Genomic DNA, 23,090 nt, shown 5'->3' on the forward strand with positions numbered 1-23,090 from the left:
AGACATTTCCACCTATGACAACTGCATATATTACGTGAGTGACCAAATACATTTGAACCCCAGACGTGTTGGAGGGGAAAAAACATTACAAATGCATCAGCTCAGTATGCAATAGTATTAACCAACCATGCTATAACCATGGTAGGAAGGGTAACAAGCCCTGAAAGCGAGTATACTGACCTCAGGCAGAGTTACCCCCTACGGATCCGAAGAATCCGACCACGCAGGAATGGGAGGCGTCAACGTCTGAAATCAGACGAGTAACACGCCCATCCACCCCAGGAGGGACTCGTGAGGACCCTCAGGGAATTTGGGACAGGAGGCCAAACACTGTTGCAATACCTCCCGCCATGCGATCCACCCGCTAGTCAGCAACAGGGAACCCGAAGGCACGTAAGACTGAGGGTGTATGATACAAGTGCAGGTCAACATTCACTCTAACCAGAATGGACCTGCTACCAGCCCCAAAGCAGGGATAATAGTACCTGAAATAGGCTTCCCCCCGTGTAAGAGGGAAAGAGCCCAAAACAGTATCCAGTTCACGCAGAGCCAACTGGGAAGTAACCACAGGGCGTCAACCACGCCACTTTGCGCTTCGTAGAAAACGACATCCACCCAGGGTGGCTGTGGGAATCCCTGCAAGGGGAATGACAGATTATGGTGGCACATGGGGGAATTCATATACTGCGAAAAACCCCTGCAGGGAGCGGTAGTCTGTGTCACAGGGTAAGAGTGCAAGAAACTACGAGATACCCTGAGATGAAAATGGCAGTATGGTGAAGTAACCCCCAGGTGAGGTACAACAATGGGGCCCACCCGGCGATCCGCAATTGAGAGGATCCCGAGAAAACAAACCGCCCAAGGGGGTCGTGAAAGGGGCCGGCACCAGATGACGCCACACACAGAACCCTTTATGAAACAAATCCTCCGCACTAACACCTGCAGCACATGACTTGCAGGATAGCAAAAATGGGTGCCGTATAACGCTCTATCTCCTGGTCAAACATATCTGACCTATCTTGGCGGAAATATCAAGCAGTGCTATACTGGTCCTGACTGATGCCAAAATTAGCCGCAGGGACCCATTTTCAGCGTATGCAACACACAGTTCCAACGAAAATGTGGCAACGTGCAGCACGCAACAGTATGTGACAAACCTCACAAATATCAACGAGTATATAAATGTGAGGTCTCAGAACCACCCTAAGTACAGCTGTATTAGGGCAGATAAAGAAAAGGGATAGATATACACTGACAGGTGAGAGAATTAAATACAGACAGCACTAGCATAAGTCACATACCATGCAGATATATACATATATACATAAACATGTCATATAATATACTGCACTATTACACTGCATGCAACTTACCCAGATTCAGTGTCTGGGAAGGCTACAGCGCTGTGTACACTGACCTGATGGTGAGGTACGCAGGGGGACTGGACTCACTGCCATCTCCGGAGCTCTGCTGCTGCACCACAAGAAAATGGCCGCTGGAGACCTCAGAAGAAGCGTGGCCTGCGGAGGAAGCAGCTCAGCGATGCCAGACTATACATACTGAAGGGCGCGCTGAGCTGAGGGGAGGAGCCGCTGTAACAGGGAAAGCTTCCTCCCCTGGCCGGCTATTAACCTCCCGGGACGCCGGCTCCCAGCGCCGATCAGTAAGTCCCTGGTGGTCTAGTTGACACACGGGGTATGGGGGGGCCCGCCGCCACTGCCGGCGCCTCCGGTCTGTCCCCAGAGACCGGAGGCACTGGACTGCCCAGGACTGCTGCGTAGATCCGGCAGCAGTCCTGGGCGCCCGCAGAGTCCGGCTAGTACAGACTCTGGGGTCCCGCTGAGATCCCCAGATCTGTACTGGCGTCTCAGCGCCGGCGGGGTGACGGAGCGGCAGCTTAGACGTCCTATGGACAGTCCGACGCTGCCGCTCTGAAAGTCCAAAGTAAAAATAAAAAACTCTGTTCTTAGAAAAAAATATATAGCTTAGGGGCTGTTAATCAGCTCCCCACTGCACTAAACGGTGACCCGACTCCGGCCGGGCACCAACTTAAACTGAGGTGCCTCTGGCTGGGGGTGGGGTTATAGGGAGAGTGGACCCAAGTGCATCCTGGGAGCTAAAAGCTTTAACTGCGTGGTGCCCGGATTTGGTTCCCAACCTATACCCCAAGGTCAACCCTGTGGACCCCCTATGGACCCTGAAGTAGAAAGACAATATATTTACTATCAACAAATGCACCACACTATACAGTACACTATGAACCCGGCACGCACCACCAAGGGGTGCCGGGGATAGCCCTGGGCTATCAGCCTGGGGTGCCCTGGAGAGGGGGACCCCTTTATTGGGGGCCCCCCAGCCGGGTTGACTAGCGGTCAGGGTTGATGCTTCAGCTGGGGGACCCAGTGAAAGGGGTCCCCTGGCTGTGGCATTAGCCCCCTGCTAGAAAAAGTCCCCGTATTCAGCGCAACCAGCAATGGGCTCTGAGACGGTCCTGGTTCTGGATAATACAGGGGGACCTACACATTTTTTTCCCCCTGTATTTCCATAACCAGGACCGGCTCAGAGCCCATTGCTGGTTGCGCTGAATAAGTGGAACCCGTACGTCTTTTTCCCCCATATTTTGGCAACCAGGACTGGTTCTTAATAGCCCAGTGCTGGTTGTTCGATTTTTTTTTAAACTCAGCAGCACAGACAGATCTCACTGATCCCATCTCTGCATCTGTGTTTATTTTTATCACACACAGATGCAGGCATCACAGATCTCCCAGATCAGTGCATGCTGCATCTGTCTGCCACCGCAGGGCAGACAAATCTCACCGCCGACCACACCGCCCGCTACCCTCCCCCCCTTTCCCCGACCCCGACTGCAGCTAAAGGGCGCTTCTTTCCCCCGGTCCCACCGCCGCTACTGTCCGCACTGGCCAGCCATCTTGGTTCACCCAAGTGAAGCCACAGTGAGTACACCTGCTGGAGGCACCTACTGAGGCTGCGCAACAAGTTGAAGCTTCCTATCTCTATAATGGCGCAATTGTGAGTTATCAGTTTAAAAACTGTAACTTATTCAATTACCTAAACCCCAAAAGGCCCTACCCTGGATCAAGAGCTACCTAATAAAACAAACCCCAAGTCTAAATTCGCCCCCCTACCCTGAGTTATGTCTTCCCAAAACTCCCCCATAGTGAACAGCAGAAACGTGGCCCTAACTGAGTGTCAGAGAAAACTGACAGTTGGAACTTTAGATTACTCCCAAATCCTCCTGCAGCACCGAGCGACAGTTCTACCAGTCCATGCCAAATTTCAGCTCGGTACCTCCAATAGCTTTTGAGGTGTAGCCCCTTAAACACCATGCCCCCCCTCCGGAATTCTCTATGGAGAATTCAGTTTTGTTAGAGTCAACCTTAAAATAAGGGCACGACTGTGCCTTTATAATATAGCTTTATCTATATCAGAAAATAAGTTTTAGAGGTGCTTGTAAACCATACACAGTGCAGGCATGTATTTTGTGGGCTGGGCCATTATGCAGGTGGATGCGTCCACTGTGTGGTACTGGCAGGTCCTCTTTGAAAGATCTAGTCACACTAAAATAGTTTTAAAAGAAGTGCTGTAAACCAGACAATTATGCAGATGAGCGGTTGTTGTAATGCCATTATGGTAAATTGACCAGTACCTGAAAAGTCCTTGTTTGAAGAGGTAGGCACTGACATGACCTCCTTCCAGATATCGAATTTCACACCCAGGCCAAATCTCTTGGAGGCTGCGTACACCAACTCTTGGGACATAGGCATCTTCTTTGGCTTGCACAACTATTATTAAGCTTGGATCCACTGGAACTGAACAGAAGAAACAAAAAATCATTCAGACAACAGCAGGCTACATTGTACATAGATTTCCCCATCATTTCAAATACAAATACTCATTGGCAAATAATATTCTTTATATTTCACATAATCACTGAGAAAAACAATAGATGGCACATGATTAGTCTGTTAAATCTGCATTAATGGAAATCAGGGTTGCCTGCAGAATATAGAGAGTATCTGTCACCTACACATTAAACATGCCTGAGCAGAGATAAGTAATGTGCTACAGCTCTATAATGTCTACTATATTTATCTTTCTATATGAGAATGCGGGCTCACTGTCAAATAATGGACTGGACTCTGAGTCTTGATAACAGAAAGTATATTAATAAAATTATACAAAGTTACTTTACATTATGCAGTATCCTTAATGTTTATCAAGACCTGACAGACTTCTGTAGAGGTTGTAGATATCTAGTCTTTTCAAGCTGGAAAAACCTTGTTCCTGGATGGCCTGTAGGTCACATTGTAAAAGCAGACTGTATACCATTTTGGCCTACATTTGGGGGCCTATTTATCAATTTTTAGTTGCAGGATTATCTCCCGAAAACACTCTATAGGGGGGTACTCACAAATAACAAGAGATATGGTAAGAACTTACCTTTGTTATCTCTGTTTCTACGAAGTCCATAGGGTCCACAGGGTTGACCTTGGGGTATAGCTGCATCTGGATCCATGGGCACCACGCAGTTAAAGCTTTAGCTGCTCCCAGGATGCACTTGGGTCCGTCCTCCTCTATACCCCGCCCCCGGCCACAGCACCTCAGTTGGTAAGCAGCCAAGGCCGGAGGAGGAGACTAAACAGAGAGAAGGAAGACTGGAACACACAAGAAACCATACTCACAGAAATGGGAGACGGAAAACCGGTGACCAGCCACACAGCCCATTTGAAGCCAGGTGCGTCAGGGCGGGCGCCCTGTGGACCCTATGGACTTCGTAGAAACAGAGATAACAAAGGTAAGTTCTTACCATATCTCTTGTTTTCTACTTCAGGGTCCATAGGGGGTCCACAGGGTTGACCTTGGGGATGTCCCAAAGCAGTACAACTAAGGGCGGGGACGCTCCTGTGCTGAAAGGAGTACCTGGCGCCCAAAGGATGCATCCTGAGAGGCAAAGGTGTCAAACGCATAGAACCTCAAAAACGTTTGAATTGAAGACCAAGTGGCCGCCTTACACAGCTGAACAGCAGAAGCGCCACGTCTAGCAGCCCAAGAGGGACCCACAGAACGAGTGGAATGAGCCTTAACAGAGGCTGGCACAGGTAATCCCTCCTGTGCATAAGCCTCACAAATAACGGAACGAAGCCAACGGGCTAACGTTTGTTTGTTGGCAGGCCAACCCCTCTTGTGAAAACCAAAGAGGATAAACAAGGAATCAGACTTCCTAACCGAAGCCGTCCGGTCTACATAAATTCTAAGCGCCCGGACCACATCTAAGGAAGTCTCACCAGCTGAAAGATCAGGGGACTGAAAAGCTGGCACAACAAGTTCCTGATTAATATGGAACTTCGAGACCACTTTGGGCAAAAACTCAGGACGAGTGCGGAGCACCGCTCTGTCCTGGTGAAAAATCAGGAAAGGAGGGTGACAGGAAAGCGCCCCCAATTCAGACACCCTCCTGGCCGAAGCAATTGCCAGGAGAAAAACCATCTTAAATGTCAGCCACTTGAGCTCCACCGCCTCAAGAGGCTCAAACGGAGGACCCTGCAGGACCCGTAGCACCACCGCCAAGTCCCAAGGAGCCACAGGAGGCACAAAGGGAGGCTGGATCCTGAGAACACCCTGGAAAAAGGTGTGAACGTCTGGTAGTATTGCAATCCGCCGTTGAAACCACACGGACAAGGCGGACACATGAACCTTCAGAGATGCAAGGCGTAAGCCGAGATCCAATCCTGACTGAAGAAATTCCAAGATCCTAGAAACTCGGAACACCTGAGGATCATAATGTCTGGACTCACACCACTGAAAGTAAGTGTGCCACACTCTGTGATAAATCCGTGCTGAAGCAGGCTTGCGTGCCCTGAGCATGGTACCAATAACCGAACTGGAGAAGCCCCGAGACCTCAAGACGGCTGTCTCAAGTGCCACGCCGTCAAAGACAGCCGACCCAGATCCGGGTAAAGGCAGGGCCCCTGAGACAACAGGTCCCGACGCTGAGGAAGAAGGTACGGAGCGTGGATGGAGAGGCTCCTGAGATCGGAGTACCAAGGACGTCTGGGCCACGCCGGAGCTACCAGCACGAGCATGCCGCCGTCCTGCTTGAATTTCCGCAGAACCCGAGGAAGCAGGGATATCGGAGGAAACAGATACGCCAGGTGAAACGTCCATTTCACCGACAGCGCATCCACCAGACTTGCACCTGCGTCTCTTGTCCTTGACCCGTAAACGGGCAACTTGTGATTGTGACGGGAGGCCATCAAGTCCAGCTCCGGCAGTCCCCACCTGTCCACGAGTAGCTGAAACACCTCTGGGTGAAGCGACCATTCCCCGGGATGCACGTCGTGACGGCTGAGGAAGTCCGCCTCCCAATTGAGGACTCCGGGGATGAAGACCGCCGAGATCGCTGGAATGTGACCCTCTGCCCAAGTCAGGATACGAGACACCTCCGACATCGCTGCCTGACTGCGAGTTCCGCCTTGGTGATTGATATACGCCACCGTGGTGGCGTTGTCGGACTGCACCTGTACCGCCCTTCCGTGAAGAGCGGGGCCGGACGACTGCAGGGCCCTGTATACTGCCCGCAGTTCCAGGATGTTGATGGGGAGAAGTGCTTCTTCCGCTGACCAACGACCCCGAAGCGACAAAGAGCCGGTCACTGCCCCCCAACCCCGGAGACTGGCATCCGTCATGAGCAGGACCCAGTCCGGGATCCAAAATGGGCGCCCCTCGACCAGATGAGTTGTCTGAAGCCACCAAGCCAAAGATAGCCGAACGTCCGGAGACAACACCAGCACCTGAGAGCAGATCCGGTGAGGTAACCCGTTCCATTCTGATAGAATCAGCCCCTGCAGGGGCCGGGAATGGAACTGGGCAAATTCCACCATGTCGAATGTCGACACCATGGACCCCAGAACTCTCATAGCCGAATGGACCGACAGGCGGCAACGGCTCAGGCAACTGCGTATCCGCAGCTGTAGGGAGGCGACCTTCTCCGGAGTCAGGAAGATCCTTTGCTGACGCGAATCCAGCAGGGCTCCCAAATGAACCATCCGCTGTGATGGAATCAGGGAGGACTTTTTCCAATTTATCAACCACCCGTGTGCTTGCAGGCAAGCGATCGTCAGGTGGAGATGTTGAAGCAGTACCTCCGGAGAGCTCGCCAGCAACAGGAGGTCGTCCAAGTACGGCAGCAGCCGTACATTCTGGTTCCGAAGATGTGCGGCCATGACCGCCATAATCTTCGTGAACACCCTCGGTGCCGTGGAGAGACCAAAGGGTAGCGCCCGGAACTGATAGTGGTGTTGAAGGATAGCGAACCTCAGATACTGCTGGTGTGAAGATGCTATCGGAACATGGAGGTAGGCGTCCTGGATGTCCAGGGACACCATGTAATCCCCCGGTTCCATCGCCAGAATAATGGAACGTAACGTTTCCATCCTGAACTTGGGAACCCTGAGGAATTTGTTCAGAGACTTCAAGTTGAGGATAGGGCGATGAGAACCATTGGGTTTCTGCACCAGAAACAGAGACGAATAATACCCCGTCCCTCGTTGTGATAGAGGAACAGGAACAATGACCCCTGCTTTCAGCAAGGACTCTATAGCCTCCTGAACCTGTAACGCCTTGGTCTTGTCCTGAGATGGACTTGTGCAGAAAAACTGGTGGGGTGGTCTGTGCCGAAAAGACAGGGCGTACCCCTGGGAGACCACTTCTCGAACCCAGGCATCCGTGGTGGTATTGTGCCAGCACTGGGCAAATAGAAGAAGTCGGCCTCCCACTCTGAGGTCCCCCAGAGGGAGGCCCGTCCCATCAGGCCGCAGGTTTATCTTCCTGCTTGGAAGAAGGGCGCCGAGCACTCCAGGCTTGCTTCTTGGGTTTAGAGGCCGTCTTACTCGCAGACTGTCTCGGGAAGGACTGACCTTTCGCCTTACCCTGAACCCGAAAGGAACGAAAAGCCGAACTCCGAACCTTAGCAGGCAGTGCCGCCGAAGGGAGGAAGGCCGACTTGGATTTAGCCAGGGTGTCCACTATTTTGTCCAAGTCCGGACCAAATAGTAATTCCCCATTGAAAGGTAAGGCCTCCAGACCTTTCTTTGAATCAGAGTCCGCTCTCCAGGACCGCAACCATAAGGATCGGCGGGCAGACACCGCTGCAGCCGATACCCTCGAGGTCAGCAGACTAGCATCTAAAGAAGCTTCTCCAATGTAAGAAGCAGCGTCCCTCATTTGTCCCAACAACGCCCGCTGGACATCCGGAGCGTCGTCCGGGAAGGTATCTTCCAATGCATTGGCCCACCCCTCAATGGCCTTGGCCACCCAGGAGATGGCCATGGACGGTCGGGCCACCGCCCCGGAGAGGGAGTAAATAGACTTTAAGCAAGTCTCAACTTTCCTGTACGTGGGATCCTTCAGCGAGGATATCGACGGTAATGGTAAGGTGGCGCCCCGAGTTAAACGGGTGACATGGGAATCCACCGCCGGTGGAGTTTCCCATTTTTTACAATGTGCCTCAGGGAAGGGGTAATTAGAAGCCAACCGCTTCTGAGGAAGGAATCTCTTACTGGGCGCCTGCCAAGCTACCGCCATATGATCCGTCAACTGATCCGACAGTGGAAACACCGCAGAAGCCACCTTAGTTTTTTTGAAACTAGGAAACTTCGACTTAGGAACCGGTGCCTCATCCTCTATAAGAAGAATAGCTCGCACCGCCCTAACTAGTGCTCGCACATTAATGGACGACTTGGTATCAATTTCCTGGACCGAGGCGTCCGAGTCAGTGTCATCAGGGACCTCCCCATCATCTGAGGAACCCTCTGAGTCCGATACCTGAGCAGCCCGTGTCATGAGTGGGCGTTTTGAAATCCTAGAAGGCATGTCAGTCTGCAAAATTGACTGAAAAGCCGAGGAAGCGGCCACCAAATTTTGCACGGAGTTGGAGAGCACATCCACCCAGGGTGGAGGAGTCACCATAGGGGCCTGAAAAGGTACCACAGGCTGCTGCGGCACAGGGGAAGCCTGTATATACATAGGCAACCCCGCATAGGGACCCACCGACTGAGACCCAGGAGGACTCCGCAATAACTGCGGGACACCCGGGGAATGGGGGATGGTCGGCTGGGACAACGACCTAGTAGGGAGAGCAGTTGGGACCGACAGACGGTCCGCAATAGACACCAGCACTTGAGAAAACATCGCCCACGGTGGTTCCTGCGCCAGAGAAGGTCTGGATGGGCCAGGAGCCACCTGGCATCGACTACACAGGCCATCCTGTGACAAATCCTCCCTATCTACTCCTGCAGAACAGCGTCCGCAGGAGGCCAACACCGGAGCCACTGAGCGCTCAACCTCCTCGTCTGACATGACAGAATATATTATATATCTGGCACCAGGGTAGAAGTAAAACGCACTCACCGGTGTGCTGAACAACAGCCCACAATATGGCACTGAGTAGCACACAACTGTATGTGACGGACCTCACAAATACGTGATCTATATAAGTGAGGTCAGTAGAAACGCCCCTCCCCCACACACCTGTAGGGCTTGTAGGAGAAGTAAAGGGATAGGTATAAGCTGACAGTAAGTAGAAAATAAGCACAGACAGGCAGCACTAGCAAAAGTCACATACCATGCAGGAAGATATACTCACTGCACCTTTCCACTACAATCAACCTGCCCAGATTCAGTGTCTGGGAGGGCTATAGTGCTGTGTACGCTGTCCTTAATCAGGGGAGAGGTACACAGGGGGACCGGTCCGCGTGCTCCCTGAAGATCTGCGCTGCCACTGTGAGAAAATGGCTGCTGGAGACCTCAGAGGAGGAGTGGCCGTGTAACTGCAGCTCAGCGACGCCAGACTCCGTGCTGAAAGGCGCGCTGAGCTGAAGGCTTCCTCCCCTGGCTAGCATATTAACCCCAGGGCTTGCCGGCATCCCGCTTGCCATATATCCCTGGTGGTCTAGTGGTCCCACGGGTTATTCCTCCTCAGAGGGGGAGCCCGCCGCCACCGCTAGCGGCCCCCGGTCTGTCCCCTAGGACCGGGGGCAAAGGACTGCATCTGCAGGCAAAACCCGCGAGCCGCTGCTAATCGGCGACTCGCGGCTTACCTTGTCCCCGGCGACTCCGGCAGCAGTCCAGGGAGGGACCCAGAGTCCGGCTAGTACGGACTCTGGCCTCCCGCCGCGATCCCCAGTGCAGTACTGGCGTCGCGGCGCCAGCGGGGAAGGAGAGCGGCAGCGTGGGCGTCTGCATAGACAGCCCGTCGCTGCCACACTAGAGCCTCTGTTTTAAAATAAAAATAAAAATCTAACAGGCTTTTTTTTTTTTTTTTTTTTTTTAAATAAAAATAGAAAGCTTTTGGGGGCTGCTCCTGCAGCCCCCCTGCGCAGGTGACCCGACTCCGGCCGGGCACCAACTCAAACTGAGGTGCTGTGGCCGGGGGCGGGGTATAGAGGAGGACGGACCCAAGTGCATCCTGGGAGCAGCTAAAGCTTTAACTGCGTGGTGCCCATGGATCCAGATCCAGCTATACCCCAAGGTCAACCCTGTGGACCCCCTATGGACCCTGAAGTAGAAAAGTATAATTTTGATGTGTCTACAGGGGACCCTTTATCGACTGCAAAAGAAACCTATGAGTGCTTCACATTCCAGAGCTTGGCCTCGATAGCCAACGTCATCTGAAAATGCATTGGCCATTGTAGCCTATAGCAGAGGTCCCCAAATGCGGTCCTCAAGGCTCTTTAGAGATATCCATGGTTGAGCACAGGTGGTTAATTCAAATTGACTGAGGTACTAATTAAGCCACCTGTGCTCAACCATGGATATCTCTAAAACCTGAACTGTTGGGGAGCCTTGATTATCGTGTTTGGGAACCTCTGGCCTATAGGCTACACTCTGCATAAAGTACCTGGAGAGGGATCCGTAGGGACCCTCCTCTTGCACTCACCACCCTTGCATGCAAAGTCAGCACACCGCACATGCGCTTTAGGAATAGGAAAAGATTTGCCCCAGTTTAGCACCTTCAATTAGTAAAGAGAGCACTGTCAAACATACAATACGCCTGCAGCGTAAGCCACATTGGCTAGTGAATTGGGTAGATTTTATTTTTATTTAAGTAAATCAGCCCAAAGTTCTCATATTTTCAGACTTCCAAAAAAACATTTAAGGAAATTAAATCTATTTTGCCTTCTTTCATTTTCACACGTATAGTTTTCCTTTTTATAGACTATTCTCAGTGGTACACATTTACCCCAGAAATGGGGCAATCCGAGTTGCCACATTTTCAGACTATTTCAGAACCACAGTACGGACCAGATACATTTTATTAGGTTTAGATCTCCTGGTTAGACTGAGCTTCTGTGGTTTAGTCACATTACTGTAATGTATGATGGTATTTGGGGTGGGAGGCAGTGTGTTGCTGTTTGGGCATGTGTTGTAGTGCTAAATGCATTAAAAAAATTCTTACAAGAAGAAAATAAAACGATACATAACAAGAAAATATTTTATTTCTTAGAACTTCACTCAATAATGTGAGTACAATATAGTATGTTTGAGTTACACATAACCACTCAGTTGCAAATTTAAATGCTTCCCACACTGTCATATTACATAGGCACACAGATCACATACATACACAAATACACAGAATTTTAAATATTTTTAAATGACTGTTGCAAGGTGGCATTTGAGATGTGCCATCACTAACCTTCATTTAAATGAATTATAGTAATCCAAGATTCTTCTGATTTATGAGAACATCAATACATCCAACATGGTTTGTTATATTGTAAAGTGTATGCAGATAGTGATTGTAAGTTAAAATAGTTAAGTTAAGTGAAGGCTATTGTTAGTTTCAGGAAGTTATGGAAAGGAAGCGACAAGATGTATACCTGAGAAGTTGCCCACATGTGTACACTCATCCATGACTCCTTTCATAAATGAGAACGATTCCCTCTGCAGAGATTCACTTCTCTTTGTCGCTTCTCTCTTCAGGTAGCTGTTCATACCGCCAGACATTGCTCGGCCAATATATGACACTTTAGATTCACCTTCGAAACTAAGTCCATTGTCATTGTTACGTGAAGCTTGAAGGGGATCTGCAGACAATGGTTCCTGCGTGGAGTTAAATCGTAAGATACGAGCGGCAAGTTTTAGGTGGGTCAGGCTGTCAACACTTCTTGGTGAATTTTTTACAAAGTCCTGTCCCATCTTGAAAGAATCATTCTAGAGGGAAGGAAAATAAAAGGACATAAATCATACTCTCTCTGATTATTACAATTCTAACAAAGGCTCTGCCTCACCTCGGGTATTAGAAAGACTTTGTAGAGGGGTCACGGTTTCTATACACGAGACATGTTTGTTAAACTCCTTGTAGGGAACCAATTATCCTATGTACTCACTATTTCCTTTTTATTTCATTTCAAGAAGGAGATGACTGTTCTGCCGTGGAAGAACATCAATTCATGGCAGATGCATTTAGCTTTTTCTAACAGCTCAGACACAATTTAGATTTTGATTTAATAACTTAAAGAGATCCCAGGGCATAAAATGGAAGTTGTTCTATATGAAAGAGCTGCTAATATTACTGGTCAATTTATATGAAAAAGTTTCCAGAGTTGATCTATAGTAAAAGTAAAAAAGAAGAAGCTTATATATACAAATCTCATTGCAGTCTTCTGATTCACTAAAAGACTAATCAAAGTGTCTAGACTGGTAATATGAATAACCTGAATGACATGGGTTATAAATCATGTTATACCCCAGGTTTATGTTGGCAGTGATGTGGTTGGAGATATTCTGCTCTAGACTCTACCAATCTGCAGAAGTGTTAGTCTAGTTGCACCATTAGGCATTATGTTGCTTACTTATTCTACTACTAACAATTAGTAAGTTTTTAATGTGTAAAAAGCTTTGCATATTAAATAGCAAAGTTGGGGCACATCTAGGGGTCTATTTGCTAAGCTGTGTTAGGAGATAAAGTGAACGGCGATAAGGTGCCAGCCAATCAGATCCTAACTATCATTTATCAAACACAGCCTGTCATATGACAGTTAGGTGCTGATTGGCTGGTAAAACATTACCGTTCACTTTATCTTCTAACACAGCTTAGTAAATAGACCCCTAGTGTAGTAATGGTAATGAATATGAACACACAAGATTGATGGCAGAGGTCTTAATGAAACCATATACGTACATGATGTCCCAGGTATCCTTTTTACACTTAAACAACTCTCTTAAGTACAAGCAGGATTAACATGGGGACAGGTTACCAGTTTTAGAAAAGACCTCAAGTTGCTAATAGGGGTTCTAACCCCACATTTTCTTGTTAGATCATGTTATTTTGCAGACCTGTTGAGTGGTACTTTACGATTCTCTATATTATACCTTTGCACTTCTGAAATAGACAGCAACAAGTAGACATTAGGCACTAAAGTTTGGAAACCTGAAATAACTAGACACCTGACAGTAGGTTATAGGAATGTTCAATACGGTATTATCTACCTACCCCACAGTACTCTAGGAGATGCATGATTTCGTCCTCATAGACTGCCTGTGTACAAAATTGCTTTTCTAGCTCTCTCCAGTTAACAGCTTTGCTTAGAACACCCTAAATCAGACAGACAAAAAGGAGGTTGGAAAACAGATTGATAAAATACAAAACAGCTTCATTAAGGCTTCCTAAAACTGGTTACAAAACAAAATAAGCAGAGATTTAGGGGCCGATGCAGAAGAAGTAATAAACTAGGGCCAAAATTTTTCTAAGCGGCGGGTTCTAAACACTGGCGGTCTGGCAGCATATTTTGCTATCCGCAGATTTATGAAGGCCAAAACCGCTGTCAAAATACATTTTAGAATAGTATAGAACTTTGCTTGGGCTAGAATTACTAGGCAGCGGTTTTGGTGTCATTTAGAAACTGCCGCCAAACCGCCAGGGTTTAGAACTAGCCATTTTGTAAATTTTGCCCAAGGTTGTGTAGCTTATCGTGCATGAATTTGCATTGTGTATGCTCAGAATAACAATTATGCATTAGCAGAGTATTATACATTATTAATGCATCAAACCTTAGAGAACAGGGATGGGAAGGGGCGTTCACTCTTGGGTAAAAGTTCAATAAATCTGATCGAGCAATTCGACTCATACAGACCAAAAATCATGCCCATGTTAGAAGGCGTATCTTTTGCACAAGCTATAGGGCAGGGTTTTTCACCATGCGGACCCCCAGCTGTTGTGGAACTATACATCCCACCATGCCCTGCCTCAGTTTTGCTATTAGGAAATACTAAAACTGTGGCAGGGTATGCTGGGATGTGTAGTTCCACAACAGCTGGAGGACGGCATATTGAACACCCTCTGCTTATAAGGCATTTGCAACAAATACACACTAAGGATGAGGACTTGCGTATACTATGCACATATGCTGCCGATGTTGTGTCGAACACTTCATGAAAGGTGTATGGCTTTGCATATGTGCGTAAATACACTATATTTGCAATTATGATTGGGGTAATTCACAACCAATTTGCCAAGAACTCTGTATCAGCCCATTAGAGTTTCCATGAAGAAGAAGGACACTTACTGTTGTGAAGACTGCAGAGGCCGTTGACCAGGACAGACAGGGGACTAATGGAATTGGTTTTGGCCAGTTGGTTACTGCCAATGATGCCATCTTAAAATATATAATAAAAATAATAATTCAAAATGCCACAAAAATCTTAGCAATTTATTATATTTGACATATTCTAGCTGGCTCCAAACAATGGAGTAGATAATTGCAATTGTCCAATAAGGTTTTTTTATTAATAATCTGCTAATACTGCTTTGCTATAGTGAGCAAGTAGGACACCATAACCCATTGGGTATGCTACATATAGCAAAATCCTACCCAATGATCTAATTCCCTCAGAGGATTATAAATGGCTGAAAATGTTAAGGGTTTAAAGGCTAAAATATGTAACATTAGTTAAACACCATTCCCAAGAAAGTCCAGCCTTCAACTGGTCTGGAGGTTGTGGTAGGACCTTAACCAGTTAACTGGCTAATATTTTTCCAAAAACCATTAGAAATTGTCGGGTTTTCTTACGACTGCATTAGATCAAGCACATCTATTTATAACTTATCCAACAGAATTTTATAAAAGTATTTTTTTTATGAAACACATAACACGAATATAATTTAGTTTTTACATATCGGTCATCAACATATCAGACCATTGCGACTTTCCATTTCCCCAGCCGCTGCTCCTCTGAGCAGCTGCCCAGTATACACTGGGGGGCTAAGGGCTGTATTATTTGAATTTCTCCAGAGGCTGCTCCTCTGTGCAGCCACCGGGTATACACAGGGGGGCTGAGTGCTGTATTATTTACATTTCCCCAGTGGCTGTCCCTCTCTGCAGCCGCCAGATGGAGGGTCCTGCCATGCTGCCCGATCAGCAATAATCAGCAGCATAGCAGACACTAGGGGAGAATGCAGGAATGCAGAGGGGCTGGGAGGTCCCTCTTTCATTGGCGGCTGCTGGAAATTTAACTTCTGGCAGCCGCTCAGTGTGTGTTTCTGACTGGTCGCATTGTTTGCGACCATGTCAGGTAATGGCCAGCCTGGAGTAGTCGCAAACGATGCGACCATGCGGGGCAAATGGTTAAAAGATCTTTATATAAACAAATGCCCTCAAACATCAATGTACTAAAGCAGAGTTATAAGGAGGGATGGGCCAACATGCTTCAAATGCCAAGTAAGAAACGGATAAATTCATACAGAAGGCAATTACTTAGTTATTGCTGCTAAAGGTGTACCTGCTATACAAGCTACTGAATCACGAGATGTACTTACTTTTTTGAACATGACTTCATGTTGGCTTATTTTTTGAATAGATTAAGACAAAGCAAAATCTGTTATGGGTTATAGGTCACTATTCAATTTATTAAAATTTAGGACTTGGAGGGGACAAGATGAGTGGTATCCTAATCTGTAAAAACAGTGTTGAAAGATTTTTGTAAAAATTTATTTTGTTTGTCACATAACTAAAAATGGAATCATATTTTCTGTGATGCATGTACAAAGCTTGTAGTGTGCAGGGGCTGCACATGTTGCTGCTAGATGGCAAAGTGTGGCTTCAAGATTTAGTAAGTAGATCCCCAAAGCGCTAAAGCACATTTACCCTCAGCCTAATGATGCATGACTGCTACATCAACGCTAAAGATTGGAATGGAAAAAAGTGCAAAGGAAGTGTCCATAACTTACGTGGCCCCCCATTGAAATTCCAGTCAATCCAAGAGGTCCATATCCTTCTCTCTCCAGCCAGTGTAAGAGGACAGCTGACTCCAGAACAAGAGCTCCGCCCATCACAAACAAGTCAGAGACATTCTTTAAGCTTGACCGACTTTTCCAGGTAGGAAAAGAAAACACATTGTAGTAGTCCAGGTATTACACACTTTACCTATGCTCTCCTGCACTAGTTTATCTACTCTGCAGCTTTAGTCAGTCACAGGCCAATGCTGGCACTCTGATCCTGTATCTCAATGCAGTTCCCAAGCTGACTACACACCAAATTAGAGGAGACCTGGCTGTTTGAGTCTATTTCAGCATCACAGCTTGACCACCACACACAGGCCAATAGCAGCCTTTGTCCATCATACTTAATAATGCAATCTTTTACAGAATATCCCTTACTATACATTAGTTATGCCAATATCATAATTTATTCTAAGTTTTTTCATATTACTATTCCCTGCATATTATATCCCAATTCACAAAACACCCTGCCAGTTCAGATGTGTGGAAAGGAAAGTGTCATCTTGCAGGATCATGTCATTGTGTTGGTTGGCAATGACTAAGCTGCTCAGGCACATAAATAAGACTGGAAGATTCAACTCACTAAATAAGAAACAGAGATCAGATATGGAATAATGCATCCTATTAAACAGCATTTTCATTAATGTATTTGACAAAGTTGCTTGTATGGAGGTGCCAGTTATACAGTCCATCATGGACGCTTTGAAGATGATTTGTTAGGCTCAAGTGGGAGGGGCCTGTTTTATCAGTACCAAATGGGACAAATAGGTGAACGCGAAAGGGGCTTCTTACCATAGGCCTGGGTTTCCCAAACTCAGTCCTCAAGGTACCCTAACAGTCCAGGTTTTAAGCATATGCATGCTTGTGTTCAGATGGTATAATCAAATTGACTGAGGTAGTAAGTAAATCACTTGTAAAGTAAGTAAAGCATGGATATCCATAAAACCTGGACTGTTAGGGTGACTTGAGTTTGGGGACCACTGCTATAGGCAAAACACACAAAAATCAGACTACAGAAAACAATAAAAGCCGCTTTCTATGTAGGGAAATCTACAAACTCCTTAATACTTACATCTGGTCCTTTGGTTTTCTGTAGCCATGTAATAAATGTCAAGGAAATGAAAAATGCATTCTTATGACTGTTTAAATGTAATGTAAGCCTTCTGGAGACTTCTAAAAGGCTTTTATAAGTAAATATTAGGTGTCACAATACAAATTACAAGCACAAAAACATATCATTGGTGCATTATACACAGAATAGCCTGATCACTCCCTGGTACCAAGAGACGATACTTACACACCAACAGAAGGAAATCACTATCATATATTTTATCTAAACTGTGCCACAATAGTTTATTAATTAAAAAAAAAAAAAAGGATATAATAGGGATTTTCTAGTAACAGGGAAGCCATGCCAGCCTCTTTTAGCATAGGACGGGCCATTAGTGTTCGCCTCCTCCAGTAGTACTAAAGGAGAGGAAAAATAATATGTATTATTCTCGGCGCTATTCCACAGAAGGACAAAATAATGCATAATATTATAATGCGAATTCTCAAATATAAAGTGAACTATTTTTATAATAATCTCAAATGTATGTATTGCAAACATTTGATGTTAAAGTACCCAAACTCAGAGGTGGAATATAAAGAAGGCAATCCAAGCGATAGCCCAGAACGGATCATCATTTAAGTTAGTGCCTGACAAGTATTGACTGGTGTGAAGGTTTTGTTGTACATTCCAATGAGCCTGGGAAATGTTCTTTTTGGTTATAGTAAAATACCTTTAATTGCTCTGTAGTGGTCCAAATAGATAAAAGAAATTGGTTTCAGCAGGTAAATGGTAACAAATCTAAATTTTACAGCTTGAGCATTGCCAAGGTACCGTGGTTGTTTGGGGGCAAACTACACCTCCTCAAAATAAAAAAATATCCAACAAAAGCATATTAGGACTAAGAACAAAAATAACAACTTGATGGAGTTAACACACATTAGATGACAACAGAATAAGGTTTCTATATAATGCATAGACATCATCATAATTAGAAGACCACGTGGCAAGGTGTGCTGATCAGTTTCTTAAAAAAAAAAGATTAGTGATGAAGATTTACAAGCTGACCATATTGGGTAGATTAGTTATGGAGCAGCCACATGCACAGAGCATACAGCAATTAGAGAAGGACACAGCAGATCATCATCAGGAAAGTATACCTAAAGCACAGTATATCAAAATATTGCCGTTAAGGATTGATATGATTACTCTTTACTCAGGATAGGTTAACTTAGTACAAACTATTAAGAATGCGCCCGAGTGATTCCAGCATACTCCTTTGCGGATAGGAGACTTTGGCGCATGGAGGGTGGTTTACATAAGAATTATCCACATATGTTGACAGGTATTCTTCTCTTTCTGGCAATTCTTACCTGAATGTTAGAAGGAATAAAGTTGTTCTTCAGGAAGTAGAGAGAGTTTAGTGTATTTGGTGTAAGGCTTTTGGCCATAAATTGGTTTGGCAGATCTACAGGTGCCCTAGTTTCTGTGAAGTAGGACTATGGATCCAGAATATTCAACATAGGTGAACTAATGTTGTCAGGTTCCATTGCCAAAATAATTGACCGAACTTGGGTACACGGATAAACTTGTTGAGAGTTTTCAGATTTAGAATAGGGCAATGAGACCCATTTGGTTTCTGAACCAAAAACAGATTGGAATAATAACCCCTTTCTTGTTGAACCACAGGAACCAGGATTATCACCACTGACCAGAGAAGGAAGTAATTAGCCTCCTGGAGGGCCAGGCCTTGATAGAATCTGATGGAGGAGTTGTACAACAAAAACTTCTGGGGAGGATGCCTCTGGAAGGTGAGGGCATACCCCTGAGAGACCACTTCTTGGACCCAGGCGTCTGTTGTTTGAAGCCAGTAGTCCGCAAAATGAAGAAGCCGGCCTTCCACCCTGGGATCCCCCAGGAGGAGGCCCGCCCCATCAGGTGGAGGGTTTGTCGTCTGGCTTGGAAGCTGGACGTCTGGCCGGCCAGGACTTCTTAGATTGCTGCTTGGTGGTCCTGCGAGAACTAGATGGTCTGGAGAAAGGCTATCCTTTTGCTCTTCCCTGAGGGCGAATGGACCGAAAAGAGGAAAGCCCAGACTTTGGTGTAGCGGTTGATGGCAGTACTGCAGATTTTGAGGCTGCCAGAGTAGCCACTATCTTATCCAATTCTGCGTCATAAAGTATGTTTCCATAAAAATCCAGGGATTCCAGACCCTTCTTGGATCCCGCATCTGCTTACCAGGACCTTAACCAAAGAGCTCTACGAGCAACAACTGAAGCTGCCAATACTTTAGAAGCCAGGAGTCCTGCATCTATTGCAGCTTCTCCCAAATAGGAGGCCACTTCCCGTATGTGGGAGATATACGTCAGCTGTTCTCAGGTAGCATTTGGCAGAGTATCTTTTCCAATGCCGTCCATTCTTCAACAGCCTCGGATACCCAGGCTGCAGCCATAGCCGGCCGAGTAGCAGCTCCAGACAATGAAAACACTGATTTAAGACATGTTTCAAGTTTTCTATCTGTAGGATCTTTAAGAGAAGATGCGAACGGTATAGGCAACGTAGCACTCCTGGCTAAATGTGTCACGTGAGCATCCACAGTAGGAGGGACTTCCCACATAGTACATTCAGTAGGTGGAAAAGGATACAAATCTTTTTGTAACATGGAACAGTTTATCCGGAGTACTCCGTGCTTCTCACATAAATTCAGAAAGCTGCTCAGATTTAGGAAACTCGGATTTTACCACCCTCTGGGGTTTAAACACTGGAGCCTTAGGTTTAGGAGCTGGCTCATCATCCTCTATATTTAGGATTGATTTGGCCACCCTCACCAAACAAAGGGACATCCACTGTAGGAGGATGGTCATCCTCTCCTGAGATAGATCCTAGAGAAGAACCCGGCGCATCATCTGACTCTACATGCTGGGCAGACTGACAAAATTATATTGTTTGCTTAGGTGCTTTAATGGCTACCGATCTGTTAGTCTGCAACATTTGTTGAAACGCAGCAGCTGACTGAGCCGTACTCTGACTTGAGTGGGCATAAACATCCATCCAGGAAGGATGTATAGGGGGGGCAAACATAGCAGGCTGGAACTGCTGTTGGTATCTCATTATGGGAGGCAGCATGGGAGCAGCCAAATGGTCCACTAGCTGTGTCATAAGTTGAGACAAGGAGGACACCCAAGATGGCTCCTGTACAGGGGCTGGTAGGCTGGACTGGTGAGGTGGTTCTTTATAACAAATAGCACACAATCCATCCTGTATAAAGTCCTGAGGGGACAAGCCCGCCAAACAACTTTTACATGTAACCAGCACCGGGGCCTCAGTTTCCTGTTTCCCCTTATTCTTAGACATAATAAATAAGTGCAAATGTGACTGCCTTCACAAGCAACAATAAATACAATTTGAGAAACACAAAATAAAAAAATACACACCTGTAGCAAAAAGGTTGAGGAGAAATAGTAGTGACAGTTATACCTGACAGTACAGAAAACAAAGGCAGTAAAGGCAGTAACAACACAGCAGAGCTAGCAAAAGTCACATACAATGCATATACAACATACTTGCAATGGGCCCTGAATCAACTACTCAAAGCACAAGGTTTGGTAGGATTTTGAGCGCTGTATAACCTGGCCTCTGGGGAAAGGTATACAAGGAGACTAGACCCAAACCTCCTGAGACCAGCAGCTACAGCAGAGCACTGATAGTGGTCGCTGGGCATCTCATATAAAGAGTAGGGTAGGAGGAGCAACCAAGACGCGGGAAAACCTCAGCTGGATAAGCGTCTGGGCTGGGGAAGGGGCTGTCGGGGAAATCCTACCTCCCCTATGCTGTATTAACCCTCCGGGTGCACTGGCCTTATAACATGGCCGCTGCCACTGTCCCCACGCCAGACTGACATGCCCCGGTGGTCTAGTGGAGGAGCAGGTCTCTAACCGCCGGAGGTACGGACTGCTACGTGGTTACCCGCGAGTGGGGAACCACCTCACCTGCGTCCCTGTGCTTCCGGCTGCAGTCCCAGCATCGCCACTAGCCAAGCTCCGCTGGTGCCATTCCGGTTACTGGTGTTGCGGCGCCGGCAAAGGTAGGTGAAGCAGCAGCACAGGGGTCTTTTAGGACGCCTAGTGCTGTTTACTCTGAAGTAAAAATAAATAAAACAAGATAAAAAGCTTGGGACTGCCTGAGCATTATTCCCTGTTACAAAGGTGCGTCTGAATCCTGCCGCACCAAATGAAAAAGTGAATGCCTGTGGCCATGGGTGGGGTATATGTGGAGGAGGACCTGAGGCATCCTGGGAGCTGAAAGCTTAACTGTTTGGTGCCTGGATCACTCCAACCACATTTCCCCATGGTATCCCTTTGGACCCTAAAGAAGAAAAGCCTTACCCACCCTGGTGTATAGTAGATTAAGCAATGTCACACAACTTACATGGTCACCTGTACCAGCTAAATGGATACACACAGGCCTGTACTTGCTCTTCCATTCTTTAGGGACTATAAACTGGAATCTATGAAAACAAAGACATACATTAGTCAATATTTCCATTCTAGAAGAATAAATTATCATCGCTCTAAGAGCACAAATAATATCACATTTAGGATAGCTGCTCACAAAGATAGGTGCTACAACATAACAAAGGGGCGCAGACCAAATAATGACCCAAAGAGACTTAGGGGAGTATTCGATTAGGCTGCGAAAAGTAGAAATCGGCGATAAATTATCGCCGATGTCATTTTCGTATGTTTCAATTATCCCCGTATTCAATTTCAAAGAAATTGGGATAAGTTTTCACCAGCCTTGAGCTGGCGAAAAAAAAAGTGCAGAATCGGTATTTAGGGGTGCAGGCTTTAAAAAAAAATAGCCTGCACCCTTGGAAATGACCCCAAAAAACATTGTGTTAAAAAACGTGGAAAAAAAAAAACCCAATCAAAAATCGGGACACCCCTAAATTTTTTTACAATTTTTTGGGCTAAAAAAAGAAAGAAAAAAAATACCATAACAGATTCCAGAGGGGTTCGGAAGTATGTGGCAGGTGTTTTCTTCATTGCAGGGACTAGCGGCAGGTGTATTTTTGCAGAATTGTTAAAAATAACTTTAGGGACTTAAAAATATGCTTACCCCCATTTTCTTGTACCCCAAATTTGATTTTTTTTTTTTTGTTAAAATAACTATTCCTAAGTGCTATTCTTCACCCCTTCTTCATAGCCACAAATATGCACCTGCAGCGGATATTACAAACCTCGACTTCCATCAGCAGGCAAAAATTGGGGTACCCATAGTGATCCCCCCATGTCTGATCCTATTTCGCTGGGTCCAGTTTTCGCTAATTTTAAATTGAATACAGGGATAAAGCGGGCACGCGCCCGATACTTTATCCCCAGAAAAACTACAATGTCTGTGCTGGATTTTTCGCTCCCAAATTGAATACGGTTCTTGGTCATTGTTGATAGTTGTGTGGGGTAGATGTTTATTGCAGTGCACGGTTTTATTTATATATTAAGCTTGGTACACACCTTACACCGGTGTGACCCAGTAATGTAACAATACATTGCAGAAGTTGTACCAACTGCACAATCCGGCGTAAAGTATCATTACATGCTGCATGTAACTACACTGCGTTGTTCGTTGAATCATCCTATTTGATGTGCAGCACAGAAGATGGAACGTTACAATGAACGATGGACAGGAACAGAGGATCAGAAGTACACACTATACATGATATGTACAATATATCGTTCCGAT

The 23,090-nt window shown here is 46.4% G+C and overlaps 1 protein-coding gene across 4 annotated transcripts in view; it reads right to left on the bottom strand.

The window, feature by feature from the left end:
* The window catches only part of ABHD18 (abhydrolase domain containing 18), a 60,130-nt gene that overhangs the window by 18,090 nt on the left and 18,950 nt on the right, over positions 1–23,090 (bottom strand). For all 4 annotated transcript variants that reach the window (XM_088476117.1, XM_088476119.1, XM_088476118.1 and 1 more), the window contains exons 5-12: positions 21,777–21,855; positions 17,681–17,767; positions 17,373–17,398; positions 16,250–16,388; positions 14,589–14,678; positions 13,517–13,618; positions 11,901–12,234; positions 3,668–3,830 (exon numbers count right to left, since the gene is read on the bottom strand). In XM_088476117.1, coding sequence (XP_088332243.1) covers positions 3,668–3,830; positions 11,901–12,234; positions 13,517–13,618; positions 14,589–14,678; positions 16,250–16,388; positions 17,373–17,398; positions 17,681–17,767; positions 21,777–21,855 — 1,020 coding nt within the window. The remainder of the gene's footprint in view (positions 1–3,667; positions 3,831–11,900; positions 12,235–13,516; positions 13,619–14,588; positions 14,679–16,249; positions 16,389–17,372; positions 17,399–17,680; positions 17,768–21,776; positions 21,856–23,090) is intronic.

This window comes from Taudactylus pleione, unplaced genomic scaffold (genome assembly GCF_031769625.1).
Source record: "Taudactylus pleione unplaced genomic scaffold, aTauple2 ptg000183l, whole genome shotgun sequence".
Lineage (NCBI taxonomy): Eukaryota > Metazoa > Chordata > Amphibia > Anura > Myobatrachidae > Taudactylus > Taudactylus pleione.